This window comes from Mobula birostris, chromosome 31 (assembly GCF_030028105.1).
Source record: "Mobula birostris isolate sMobBir1 chromosome 31, sMobBir1.hap1, whole genome shotgun sequence".
NCBI lineage: Eukaryota > Metazoa > Chordata > Chondrichthyes > Myliobatiformes > Myliobatidae > Mobula > Mobula birostris.
The window spans coordinates 9031333-9046077 of NC_092400.1; the positions used below are offsets into that span (position 1 = coordinate 9031333).

The following is a 14745-nucleotide window of genomic DNA, read 5'->3' on the forward strand; positions in this document are numbered from 1 at the left end:
TGATATTGAGTTGTGATGGAGAGAGAGAGAGAGAGGTGTGGTTGCCCAAGTAAGCCGATGCCGTCAATTCTTCCCGTTATCCTCCGAAATCCTTTAGTAGTCACCGAATGAGACCACAACAAGGGGACCTTTTTCTGTGGTGGAGTTATCAACCCAGGCGAGGGTTGGACATACTAATAACTTCCCACCGGTCACACCTTTTCCACACTGCGAGAGCCACTGATCGATTCTCCTGATTGATCGTCTAAAAACACACCTTTCTGTGGGCACAACAAAGTTCATCCAGTGTCCAAAATCATGTGTCTGTCTACCAGCTGACCTTGTATTTATTTCACCATGCTGAACACCAGCTGTCCATCAAGTAGCTCCTCCCATCTCTCTCTGTAGGAACTCAGAAGCTAGCAGGGTCCTTGCAGAAATTCCAAACAAACTGTGAGCAACCTTCGCCTCTCTCTCTCTTAATAACAATATGTTTGTGCTGTACAGCTGTCTCTTTTTAAAAGCACAGTTCATAAGGGATAATTCAGGATCCCGTCACACCTGAAACATGTCTGTTTGCCAAAGTTTGATTCAGAAATCGAGCTGCTGATAGGCACTAATGTGCCTAAGGTATTGAAGCCATTGCAAGTGATTCGCAGTGTTAATGATGCAATTGGAACAATGTTGGTTGGACTGTGAATGAACTTCTGAAAGGAGTCAATGGTGATGAAAGAGAATGTGCGTAGCCAGAGCTGACGGTTAACAGGATCTGAGTTTTGAACTTGGATGAGCTTTGGCAGTAGCAGTTTAAAGCAAACTTCCCTAAATACAGTCAGGATGAACAACCCGGTTTGTCAAGAGAAGAGCATGAGTTCATGCAGCTGGTTGCAAATTTTCAAAACTAGTGGATGGCCACTACCAGATTAGTTTTTCTTTGAGAAAGGAGATTGACATGCCAAATAATAGGAAGATGACAGAACAGCATGCTCTAAATCTAAGGAAGAAGTTTAGCAGGGATTTGTCATTTCACACTGACTACACAACTTTCATGAAGGACATCATCTCCAAAGGTTCTGCCGAGAGCGTGCCTGAGGGGGATCTGGTATGCAGTGATGGGAAAGTTTGGTATATTCCACACCATGCTGCACACCTGTTTACCACCCCAGAAAGAGGAAACTCCATATTGTGTTTGACTGCTGAGCGGTTTTTCAGGGAACATCACTAATGCTGAGATCTTACTAGCTCACTGATTGGAGTAATGACCAGATTCGGAAAGGAACCGGTGGTGATCGTGGCAGAACGTGAGTCAATGTTTCATCAGGTTAAAGTACCAGCGGAAGGTGCAGCTGACAATACGGTGTCAGTTACGGAGATGTTTGGTGTGACCTGGGAGGAAATGTGTGACAGACAAGTTGAGAAAAGTGAGATGAGAACAATAGAATAGTAAACAGATTATTGATGTTAGTGAATAGTCGATCAACGATTATGCTTCAAAACTTGTGGATGACATTTGAATCATGAACAAGTGATGATTGCTGTCCTTGACTACATTCGTAACAATTTGGCATTGCAATGTCTGCATGAACTCCACAAGCAATTTCAGGCGGCCACTGGGGTGAAGTGATAGATCGGCACGTGATTTGAATCACTTGAAAGGTTTGATAATGCCAACAAGATGTACAATGTAATACTGCAGGATGATCCAACAAACACAGCAACATGGAAACCGCTGAAGCCATCAGGGAAGTGAATGACTATCTGGAAAAGTTTGTTGGAGATCAAGAGGCATGGCACGGACTAACAGAGCTTTATTTCAATGTGCACAATTATGAAAAAAGCTGCATTTTTCTTGGAAGAATTTATGATGACCAACACTCAGAGTCAACTTTACTGTCAGCATTTCACAGAGGTGAAATACAGTCAAGGTGGATTTGAAAACCTGGAAGTCTCTTGAAAGTACTTTTCCCAAGCACACTGGGTTCTGAGTACATGAAGTACCCAAGGGCACTATCTAGCCTGGGGAAGAGGGGTGCCATTCCACTTTTAGAATCAACAAGACCACAATGCCACATGAACCCCAGGAGACATTATGCTTATATTTGATAACACAGTGCTTCATAAATTATGGATCTCAGGAAGAGTGATTCAAACCTTTCCAGACAGAAGAGGATTTGTGCAGCAGGTGTGCATCAAGATCAAGATCGGCTGTCTGGACAGGCCTATAACCAAGATCTTCTCTTCTACAGGAGGCAGAGATTTGAGTAGCTACAGCTACAGGTGTAGAAGCTTCACTTACTTTGGTTGTTTGACTTCATGACATTGACTTGACTTACTGAATTGACAAAGGGTGGTGGTAAAGATCACTCTGTACTGGGCTAAGTACTAGAAACCTCTGGTCTAGATGACTGTTTAAAGAAGAAAGAAGATATTAGCATGAATATTAAAATGTGTTGATAATATGTAAATGTTTATCCTTAAAGATTTCATGTCTCCTAATTTGTAATACGTAGCTGTAATTATTATAGTGTTTTAATAATTAGGGGTTGGGATGTAGAAACCATATATCTATTTATTGTCTGTATGCTATGCATCCTCACTCTGGGTTAAGGTAATTTGTCACTTGGGTTTGGGAGGCGGTTAGCGGGCAGTATGCAGCATTGGGTGGGGACTAAAGTAAACAAATAGTCACCTGCTCACTTTTGCAGCATATAAAGGGGGAGGGGGAGAGCATATTTTTCTGCTTGTCTTTGTTTGAATTTGATACAATTACGCTCATTTTGTTTTACGTGAGTTACGGAAGAGTTGAATGATCTTATTGTTGGTTTGTAATAAAGGAATAAATGTACTTTTTCAACTTGGAATTCAGTTAGTTGGAAGCACGTCCTAGAGTGTGATACTCCCTTACTTAGCCTCTCAGCAATTTTTAGTTTGTTTTCAAGTAGTCATTAGTCATGTCGAAGTTTAAAATAAAGTTTATCAGAGTACATACATGTCACCACATACAACCCTGAGATTCCTTTTCTGCAGGCATACTTAGAAAATCTATAGAACATTAACTGTAAACTGTAAACAAGCTGTGCAAATGCAAATATAACTAAATAGTAATAAATAATGAGCATGAAATAATAAGGTAACAGAATCTTTAAATGAGTGTAGCTATCCCCTTTTGTTCAAGAGCTTGATGGCTGAGGGGTTGTAACTGTTCTTGAACCTGGTGGTGCGAATTCCAAGGCACTTGTACCAAGAGCATGGCCTGATGAGAAAAGACCGTCACCTCACTCATTATATTTCTACTTAACAAATATTTAGTTGGTGTTATAACATCAAAATCCATTTGTACCTTTTTGAAATAGCAATCTTTGGTTGAGCATTTCAAAGGTTAAAATGCAGGCGGAAACCACGAGATATTGGGGCATATAACAAAATATTGGTGGAGAGAGGTGGGTTTTAAGCAGCATGTGGACACTTTCCTGAATTGGACTGTAGCCGTGGACTGCAAACTGTGTTTTATAGCTTGTGTCACCTTCTGAAAGTTGGAAGATGTAAAGAGTTAAGGATGATAGTTTCAGGCATTGTTGCCCATATCAGATTTGAATCATGGCTACAGCAAATGACATTTGGTTATGTGAAGAGGAGGCACCTCGATCAGTGCACCCTAATTAAGTTAGAATAAAAATGGACTTCCGTGATAGTCCATTGTGAGTATGACTTGTGCCCCCAACTTCCTTTCCTCTTTTTCCAACTTCTGCTTTTCCTTCCTCCCCTTGATATAAAACATAGAAGCAATATTAGGCCATTTGGTCCATTCAATCAGCTCTACCATTCCTTTATGGCTGATTAATATCTCTCTCATTCCCATACTGCTATTTTTCTGTACTTTTGACACCCTTGATAATTAAGAACCTATCAACCTCCATTTTAAATATACCCAAAGACTTGGCCATCATGGCTGTCTGTGGCAACAAATTCCACAGATTCGCCACCCTCTGGCTAAAGAAATTCCTCCTCAACTCTGTTCTAAAGAGACATCCTTCTATTCTGAGGCTGTGCCTGGGGTCCCGGACTCCCCCACTATAGGTAACATCCTTTCCACATCCACTCTTTCTAGGCCATTCAGTATTCGATAGGTTTCAATGAGATCTCACTGCTGCACTGTTCTTCTAAATTCCAGCGAGACAGGACCAGGGCCATCAAACACTCCTCATGCATTAACCCTCTCATTCCTGGGATCATTCTTGTGAGCCTTCTCTGGACTCTCTCCAATGTTAGCACAACCTTTTTGAGATAAGGGGCCCAAAACTGCTCACAAGACTTCCAAGTGTAGTCTGACCAATGCCTTGTAATGCTGATGCTTTATATGCTTGCTCTTATATTCTAGCCCTATTGAAATGAGTGCTAACATTGTGTTTGCCATCCTTACCATTGACTCAGTCTGCAAGTTAACCGTTAGGGAATCTTGCATGAGCACTCCCAAGTCGTTTTTCACCTTGGATTTTTTGAATTTTCTGGTCACTTAGAAAATAGTCTACGCGCTTGTTCCTTCCACCAAAGTACACTTCCTTATACTATATTTTATCTGCCACTTCTTTGACCATTCTCCAAATCTAAGTCCTTCCTTCCTCAACATTACCTGCCCTCCACCTATCTTCATATCGTCCACAAACTTGGCCACAAAGCTGTCAATTCCATCATCTGAATCATTGACATACAGTGTAACATAAAGAGAAGCAGTCCCAATGCTGACCCCTGCCGAACACCACTGGCATTCAACAGCCAACCAGAAAAGACTCCTTTATTTTCACTCTTTGCTTCTTGCCAGTCAGGCATCATCTATCCACTGCAATACCTGTAATACTGTGGGCTTTAATTTTGTTTAGCAACCTCATGTACTACACCTTGTCAAAAGCCTTCTGAAAATCCAAGATAGGTCATTGTAGAAGTACTGCCACAGCCAGGGCCACAGTAAAACCATTTAGAAGGCAGACAAAAGCAGTGGAGCTCCCCTTCCAGAGTAACTTGAAGGATGTCATTCTATGTATAAAAATCAGATCTGACATTCTCTGGTGTTGCACCAATAACATAAATGTAATACTGTAAAATGCAAAACGCTGCTTTAATTATGATATAACCATAGTATAAACCACTTAAATTATTGTTGATTATACGAAGGATGCAATATGAATTATTTCATTCTTTATATCTTGTGTTTTAGCGGGGCGTTTCATGTTGCTATAGCTAAGAAAAGATGTTTGGGGAAATCTCATGGTTGCATTTAGTAATCAGTATACTTTGATAGCTTGTTACAGCTGTGTTCAGTCAAATACTTAGCAGAAACCAGTTCCTAAATCCAACACCATCTGCTGGGTGATGCTGGATGTTTTCAGGCTTCTGTCTCCCTGGAGACCATTGCTGTTTCCATAACAACAAGATGTTCTGTTGTAGGAGGAACCACTAGGTGCTTTTGAGAATATGATTTACCAAATTACAAAAATATGCCTGATATTTGGTTTTATCTTTAGTACATTTTGATGTGATCATATTGCCTGTATCAATTTACTAAATTAGCTGTTCGTTCCAAGAATATGCTACCTTTTACCTCATGCGGTTGAGTTATGGGTTAACTTAAGTATATTGTTGATTGCAAAGTTTCTAAATTTGAACACTTCAAAACAATCGTAGCTTAACAATTTATTTCTCATGTGCATTAAGATCTTGTTTTTATAAACTTTAAAATAAAATTGGCAATACCTTATTTTGTCACTATTGTTACTTGTTTCTCATCACAGTTAATGTTCCAAATATTTCATTTTGTTTTTCTCCTTATTCCAAAATCAGTTGTCAGATTCTTTGTTCTCAGTGCCTGATGTCTTCCCTGGGATAATGGCCAGCCCCTCCATCTTCTGTGAAACTTTTTTGTAATCTTGCAACTTTGATCAACCATTTGATCTCTCTCCCAATATCTCCCCCAGCTTTGTCAAGCATCCAGGGGTGTTTTTTTTTTACTTTTGAAGAGTGCACCAAACGTATGTTGACACTGTTGCTTGGCAATTGCAGAATCAAACTATAAGTGCATTTACATAATTTTAATAAATATACCAGATTTCCCCTATTGTATCTTCTATTTGTTTAAAATAAATATCCTCCATGTATTTCTCACTGTGATAAACATTGTAAGTTTGCAAGCTAAAGAAAATAATCAACCATTTTGAATATCATAAAGATTACAGATGGTGGAAACTGTCAGTCATTACCACGTTCAAACTGACTCTGGTCAGCTTTCTCAGATGCTTTCTAACTTCTTGTGAAATTCCATTGCTTTGTTTTATACCCAAGCAGTTTCTTTTGTATATCATTGATTTTTTTAAAAACTCAGTCATGGGATGGGGAAGACCAGCATTTGTTTCCTCTGTAGGATAATTTCAGAGAGTTATGGGGCTTGTAGCCTAAAACCCATTAAGGAAAACTGATCTTCTCCAAAGGATACTCGGTTTGACATCTCAGATATTTTTCATGTCACTGTTTGTGAGATTAGCTTTTAATTCCAAATCTGTCCATTAAAGTTTCAAACTGCTATGGTTGAAACTCCTTTATTTTTTGAATCATATTCTTCCAATTTAATATCTATGACATTGAACCCAAATGAGTACTCATGGATCATATCATACATCTTGCAGTGGGATTTGCTCCATCAATCCTCTGTGTTTTCTGTTTCATCCCACCACGTTGAAAATTCAGCTTTTTTTAAAATCGTGTACTTGGATGATTAACAGTATTATGATGCTCTTGTTTTTCAGTTGATTTGCCATCTTCAATTCGCATTCATCTATTGATCAGGATGGCAGATATTGAGTAAGTAACCTAAGTTTTTCCATTAACTTGACAATCCCATGAAATGGTACGAAAATATGTAGAATATATGCCTTAAGCATGATGGGGTGGAGTAAAGAAACAACTTCAGTCATTGATGGAGGGAGTCCATTCAGCCAATGCTAATTTGTCACCTTCCCCTCAAGGCACTGTAGTAGTTCTTCCTTTGTTATTTATCTCACTCCCCTTTGAATCTACCTCCTCTACTACCCACTGTTCCTGATTCAACTATTTGAAGCAGTTTGATGACGATGTTAACCAACTTCTGGAGGCAACGGCGAAGGGAGGGGTTGATAGGAAGCTGCAAGCCATGACAACAATTAGCGAGGTGTCTCCCAGTGGAGGTTGGTTGTAGGGGATTTGTAGCCTGTTCTTTAGTTAGAGCCTTCAGCATTTTGGGCATTGAGGGAGAGAGGAAGAGGAGAGCCATCCACAGTACCACCGATGCAGCAGAGAGGGCCTCAAGATGGCTGTGGCTCAAAAGAGGGGAGCCATGGAGTCATAAGTAGCTAGCCATCTGGACACAAGCTGGGGTCTGATCAGCCCCAGCTGGGTCACCTGGAGGAGGTTGTATGATGTTGAAAGACCGGAAACACCCGATGATTCCAGGAACATCACTGAAGATGTGTCCAGAAGCATCAACAGATGTATGTACACAGCTACTGCTTTTTTAAAAAAAGTTTTTTCCTTCCTATTTGGAGCCTCAGCTTCTGAAATGGGAGAGTTAAAGCCAATAGTTGAATATTTTGAATAGCAATTGATGAACTTTAAGAATTTTATTCAGCAGTTTCCAGAAAGTTAGTTTCCTACTTTGAAAGTTTATTTATGATTACATAAAATATAAAATTGCTTTCTTTTGTCATCAACCAGATTATCTTTAGTCTTGACACCTTTTATGATAGAAATTTAGAGCTGTGTGGGAGTAAAGACAAAAAGGGGGGAAATTGGTAATTTGATAATTACTCAATCTCTGCTGTGACGTATACAAATTTAAGATAGCAGACACATAAAACATGGAAAAGGAAGATTGAGACTTAAAGCTGATTAAAGCAAATATTAAGTACTGCACTTCCATGGTTTACAAAATTAACTCAATGTTTATTGAACTGTTGCAGAGGAAAAGGATGGTTAATTGGTTTAATCGCATTGGAACTTTCAGAATAAGACCTGATTGTGTTCATGGATTTGAAAAGAATTTAGAGGAGAGATTTTGTTTCTGACAGGAAAATTTAGGATGGGATGGTCTCATGAAGAAATTGCCTAATTATGACAATTGATCAGAAGCTTGTTAGAGGATTAAATCTTCCATTTTTCACTGTTGTGGAGAATTCCAATCTGATGAATTTTGGACGATCAGGAGAAATTAGTGGAGTAGGCTTGGAGGGTAGGCTTGGTTTTCTGTTTGTTCTTGTAGACAAACCTAGAAATGGACAAGTTAAACAAATAATACTCTCCCATTGGACTTCAGATGTGTCATCTTTATCACTTTCCTCATCTTTATATTTCCCACCTTGGTGTTTTGGTACAATACGTTTGATGATTGCATCCTCCAATTCTTCATTTTCATTGTAACATTCAAGATGATTGTCGATGCTTTCAAATTCTTCGTAATTCCTAAATTGAAGTAGTGAAATCGTTTCATTTTCATTCTTGCCCTCCCTGCTATTGAGTACATCTACAGGATCGTTGTTACAAGAAAGCAGAATCCATCATCGTAGACCTCCCACCACTCGGGTCCTGCTCTCTTCTCACTACAGCCATCAGGAAGAAGGTACAGAAGCCTTAGGGGACTCACCACCAGGTTCAAAACAGTTATTACTCCTCAACCATCAGGCTCTTGAACTAGAGGGGATAACTTCACTCAACTTCATTTGTCTAATCACAGAACTGTTCTCAACCTATGGACTCACTGTCAAGGATTCTTAATCTCATGTTCTTGATATTTATTTTTTCTTTTGAATTACAGCTTGTTGTCTTTTGCACACTGGTTATCCACCCGCTTGGGTGCAGACTTTCATTGTTCCTATTATGGTTATTGGATTTATTGCGTATACCCGCAAGAAAATGAATCTCAGAGTTTTGTACAGACATATGTATTTGATAATAAATTTACCTTTAACTTTTCTGGCATCACCAAGCCTGACTACTTGAAACTGCAGTGAACAAAACTGTTCTGAAATTGTCTTAATGTTCTTTTCTTGCTACCTGTCAGTGATAAACTGTAACACACATCAAAGTTGCTGGTGAACGCAGCAGGCCAAGCAGCATCTGTAGGAAGAGGTGCAGTCGACGTTTCAGGCCGAGACCCTTCGTTAGTCCTGACGAAGGGTCTCGGCCTGAAACGTCGACTGCACCTCTTCCTACAGATGCTGCTTGGCCTGCTGCGTTCACCAGCAACTTTGATGTGTGTTGCTTGAATTTCCAGCATCTGCAGAATTCCTGTTGTTTGAGTGATAAACTGTAGTGCCTGTAAAAGACTAACCCTTGTAGGCAGGCAATTCTTCAAAGTAAAATATGTTATCAGAGGACAGACATGTCACCACATACAACCCTGAGATTCTTTTTCCTGTGGGCATACTCAGCAAATCCATAGAACAGTAACTGTAAGCAGGTTCAAAGAAAAACACTGAATATAAATAAATAGCAATAAATAACGACTATGAAATAACAAGATGGAGTCCATAAAATTAGACCATCAGTTGTGGGAACACCAGATAAAGAACGAGTGTAGTTATCCCCTTTTGTTCAAGCGCCTGATTGTTGAGGGGTAGTAACCGTTTTTGAACCTGGTGGTGCGGGTCCTGAGACACGTGTACCTTCTATCTGATGGCAGCAGTGAGAAACGAGCATGGCCTGGATAGTGAAGATCTTTGTTGGTGGATGCTGCTTTTCTATGGCAACATTTCCTGTAGATGTGCTCAATGGTTGGGAGGGTCTTACCTGTGATGTACTGGGCCGAATCCACTACCTTTTGTAGGGTTTTCCACTCGAAGCCATTGGGGTTGACATACCAGGCCGTAATACAGCCAGTCAGCACACTTTCCACCACACATCTATAGAAATTTGCCAAGGTTTTTGATGATATGCTGAATCTCCGCAGATTTCTGAGGAAGTAGAGACACTGTTTTGTTCCTTTGCAATTATATTTATATGATGGGTCCAGGACAGGTCCTCTGAGAAGTGACACCCTCTCTGCCTCTGATGATTACTGGCTCCTGGACCTCTGGTTTTCCTCTCCTGCTGTCTACAGTCCGTTCCTTGAACTTATTGACATTAAGTGCGAGGTTGTTATTACTACACCACTCAGCCAAATTTTCTATCTCCTCCTTGTAGGCTGATTTATTACCACCTTTGATATGACCCACAATAGTGGTGTCATCAGCAAACTTATATATGGTGTTGGAGCTGTATGTGCTTCCAGAACATGGTTCACCAACTTCTTGAATCAGGATCTGGCAGTCTAAATGAATACATAATACAAGCAACACACACAAACTGCTGGAGGAATGCAGCAGGTCAGGCAGCATCTATGGAAATGAATAAACAGTGGATGTTTTGAAAGGAAACCCTTCATCAGGACTGGAAAGGAGGGGCAAAGATACTAGAGTCAGGTGGTGGGGGGGGGAGAACAAACTAGAAAATTTGAAACTATGTGAAAGTGGGTGGGGGAGGGAGGGAGAGAGAAGTAAGAAGCTGGGAGGTGATAGGTGGAAAAAGTAAAACGCTTGGAGGAGGAGGAATCTTAGGGGAATGGACCATGAGAGAAAGGGAAGGAGGTGCACTGAGGGAGGTGATAGGGGGAGAGAAGAGGTCAGAGTGGGGAATTGATGAGGAGGTAAGGGAAAAATGATTACCAGATGTTGGAAAAATCTATGTTTCTGCCATGAGATTGGAGACTACCCAAATGATGACTTGCTCCTTAAACCTGAGATTGGCCTCATTGTGGCAGAAGAGGCGGTATGGACTGACATGTCAGAACAGGAACGGGAATGGAGATAGGAATTAAAATAGTTGACTATCATAAATTCCATTTTTTGATGATGGAGCAGAGGTATTCAACAAAGCAGTCCTAAATCTATGCCAGAAGTGACCCAACAGATACTCAGGCAAAGTGTTGCCTCACCTGAAAGGACTGCCTGGGGGCCCTGAAATGGAGGTGAATGGGCAGGTGTCACATTTTTGCCACTTGCAGAGGGGTCAGGAGGAAGATTAGTGAGCAGGGATGAATGGACAAGGGAATCACAGCAGGAGCACTGTAATATACTATAATTTGACATCTTAAAAATAAAGAAATAAAACTTCGTATCTGATTCTGAACAATGCTGACTTTTTGCCTTTATTTTCACAGGTATAGGTTGGCATCAGGAACCAGTGAGAAAATCCAGTTAAGCTCGCTTATCGCTGCTTTTCAGGTTGCCCGTGATATGGTTGTAGCTGAAGCCTAGTGCCTTGTGAGAAACTACACTGATAAATTAAACATTGTTTAAAGTTTTCATGTTTGGAAGTCAGCTTTGATCAGTATTTTGTCAAACACAAATTTCAAGGATTGATAGAGATACTAAAACAGAATTCAGCTGCACTTTCATGACAAAGGCTGTAATGTTGTAATAATGTTTGAAATCTCAAGTTTGAGATTTTCTCAGTCCATCTATAGTTTACAGCTGCCTTGGCATATTCCAACAAATACTAACAGGAAAGTGGGTATTAGTTCTGGGGAAATCCAAAACCCATCGTGCTTGAATAATTTAACACAAGTCATCACTTTTTTCCTGTAGTATTTTGTTTTGTGTTGGGCAAAAAAAGAGAGGTTAAAATGCCAAACAAAACATATATGAAGTGATCTGCAAATTTAACCACCATCACCAGCTTTGAGAATTTGTTTCAAAACAGATGTACTGTGTCTTATTGGCCAATTTGGTACAATATAGTAACTGACAGAGAAAAAAATTAAGTTGCAAATTAAATTTTTACAAAGTGTACAAGCCTTGAAGTTTTTTAAACTGTTTCCCATCATATTAGTAGTTTCCTGCTATGTTGACAGACATGTAGATACTGGACAAAACAAAACAATGAAGTTCACAGAAATGCATTTAATTTTGTCTGAGGCAGTGAGCAGCATTTCCAAATATTTTCTGCACTTAGTGGTCTTATTATAGAGTTAAAGCTAAAATTCAAGCAGTACCTTATTGTGCAATCAAAATGTACTTTCTCTTAGAATAAGTAGTTGCAAAGCTAAGTTTTTTTTTGTGTTTATCCTCAATATAAGACCTCATGGTCCATTTCAGTGTTGTCCATGCAATGCTTGTGCTTATGCTTATGTTCTGCTCAAACCTCCTCCCATCATCTAAATTTCAGTACATGCTTTGTATTTCCCCTTCATTTAGAGGGAGGCTGAATAATCAAATCTCTATACTAGCAACACACACAAAATACTGTAGGAACTCAGCAGGCCAGGCAGCATCTAGGGAGAAAAGTACAGTCGACATTTTGGGCTGAGACTCTTCGGCAGGACTGGGTGTTGCTTGGATTTCCAGCAGCAAAAGATACTCTCGGTTGAGATCTCTATACTGTCTGCTTCAACTATTCCTAATTGTAGCAAGATAGCACTTAATCATTCACAAGGACTAATTTAAATTGCTGAAAATTTATCTGTGTAACAAATCCTGACAGTGATTATTAGATGAAGACAAAACGAGCCTGTTATATGGGAAATGTTTTTTGCTGAATTAATATGATTAAGGCAATTATTGTGTTTCATAAGTCGTATTAAAGCAAAACCTGTATTTCCAACAAATCAATGCAAGATTTTAATTTCATAAGTTCTATAAGAATTATGATCAAGTGGCCAAGCTTTCTTCTACAAAAGGTACAAATATTTGTTGAAATGTAGTATTTCAAACTACTGCAGTTGGAATGTGTTTCCTCATAATTCCAAGTCTAAAATCTGTTTCCACACAGATTTTATTTCACTAAATAAGACAACATACATGAAACAGCAAGTTGATAATTCCATTGAAATGGACAAAAATACAAACTGTTCCAATAAATTGAACAAAATTTAGTGGGTCACATTGTACTGCATTGTATTTAGGTGTTTTCATTGAAGAGCAGGAGGCTAAAGGATTGATACAGCTCCATAAATAGTGAAATGGTTATGGGCATAAGGATTATTCAGAGGACAATGTTTATTCTGGAGCGGAAATGGATTAACCTGCCCCTGTGGTGTGTGGTAAGCCTGTGGCTTGACTTGCAGCATGAGACAAGTGTATGGATGTCAAATGGCAAGAATGAATATTTGGTTAAGTGGATTGTTGAGATTATACAAGGCAGAGACTACAGGAGGAGATCATGGCAATGTTCATGGGTTAAACTGAGCAAAAAATCTAACAACTGCTTACCATAAAACCTTTAAAGTGCAGATGTGCATTCAAAGCAAACACTTTTCCCAATGTACAAAAATATTCATTTTAAAAAGGTTTGCTGAAAAAGCTTCAGAGCCTCTTCAGCAAAGACAAATGTAAAATCACATTGAAAATTTGGCATTTTGGTGCAGCAAGATTATAATTGTGAGTGATCACATCTCAATGTGACAGTTAAAATTTAATTCTGTAAGATATAAAGTGTGTTATAGTCATACCTGTAAAGCTATCGATAAAACAAATCCACTTCAGTTTTAGTCCCACTGACTGGCCATACAAGCAGAATTATTTTATTAAAAATCCTTTCCTCTCTTCCCCCCCACCACCACTTCAATATATTTGTCCCTTTCAATTCTACCAGGGGTTAAAACCAGCCTGTGGGCAGGTAAACAGGAATATTAACAGACCAAAATACTGATCCAAAGAGAAAAAGGCAAGTTAAAACATTAGCCAATTACAAGTTCTAAAATTAACTGATTATGATCAGCAATCCAAACATGAAATGGTCAACCAGATTATAATTTTAAATGAGTTACAGGAGAAGCTACAAATGAATTAGCAACAGATTTAGAATTATTTTTCAAGGACTTCAATAGCTGTAATCAGTATTTATAAAATAATGAAATAATTTAACAAGGATGTACAATATAGTATTTTTCCCCACTGGCTAAATGAATTAAGCCAAAGAACCAAACTTCTTGTGAGGATTCTTTAAATTGCAATGGTAACCACTTTCCACAGATACTGTACAATTTGGCCTGCTTGAGTGCTTCCAGTACTTGTTTTTATTTAGTTTGACTTGTGACTTAGTGGACTGTTTTGGGTGGGGGGGGGTATTTTGTTGCAACATGGAGTCAGACAAATAGAACATTTATTGGACTTCTTTCTCCAGATAATTTAATTTTCATAGTTAAATAGCAAATCATATTCACCAATCTCTATGTACATTGTAATAAATATATTTGATAGGCTGTGTCAGTTCAAAACAGGGTAAGTTCTAAAGGTAGACAAAAATATTCTTAAAACAGATGCTAGAATCAGGAATTTAAAAAAAAACGCTGGAGGAACTCAGTGACTGAAGCAGCATCTGTGGAGGCAAAGGGATTCTTGAACAGCACTCAATTTTTAATTTAATATAAAGCAATAAATACATAAAAAAGGGTCTTGGCAGTAATATTGTAATATGGTTGTAGAGAATTTTAATAAAGTGCACATTGATATCTTGGTTTTAAAAATATACAAGTAAATTGTCTGATATGACAGTTTACTTTTCCTGCCAAATTGTTTACATCTCACAGGTGTAAACTAGAATGTCTTATAAATTAAAAACTCCTTCATCTTTTTAGGCACTTGTAGGAGCATAACCTGCTGGGTCGACATCACATGGCGCAGAGCAATGCGGCAAATGTGTTGTAGAGTTGGCAAGACCCTAGGTATTGTCCAGAATTTAACATGGCCATCTCGTGTCCTGGAATAGTTG

General features: G+C 39.0%; 2 protein-coding genes and 1 pseudogene across 4 annotated transcripts in view; 2 read left to right on the forward strand and 1 right to left on the reverse strand.

The window, feature by feature from the left end:
- rfc5 (replication factor C (activator 1) 5) overlaps positions 1–12671 on the forward strand; it is a 76591-nt gene extending 63920 nt beyond the window's left edge. For both annotated transcript variants that reach the window (XM_072248014.1, XM_072248015.1), the window contains exons 10-11: positions 6774–6828; positions 11195–12671. In XM_072248014.1, the coding sequence (XP_072104115.1) occupies positions 6774–6828; positions 11195–11291 (152 nt within the window). In that variant the 3' untranslated portion in view covers positions 11292–12671. The remainder of the gene's footprint in view (positions 1–6773; positions 6829–11194) is intronic.
- On the forward strand, positions 1238–1972 carry LOC140190703 (ER membrane protein complex subunit 2-like; annotated as a pseudogene).
- The window catches only part of wsb2 (WD repeat and SOCS box containing 2), a 38284-nt gene continuing 35398 nt past the window's right edge, over positions 11860–14745 (reverse strand). For both annotated transcript variants that reach the window (XM_072248013.1, XM_072248011.1), the window contains one exon: positions 11860–14733. In XM_072248013.1, coding sequence (XP_072104114.1) covers positions 14571–14733 — 163 coding nt within the window. In that variant the 3' untranslated portion in view covers positions 11860–14570. The remainder of the gene's footprint in view (positions 14734–14745) is intronic.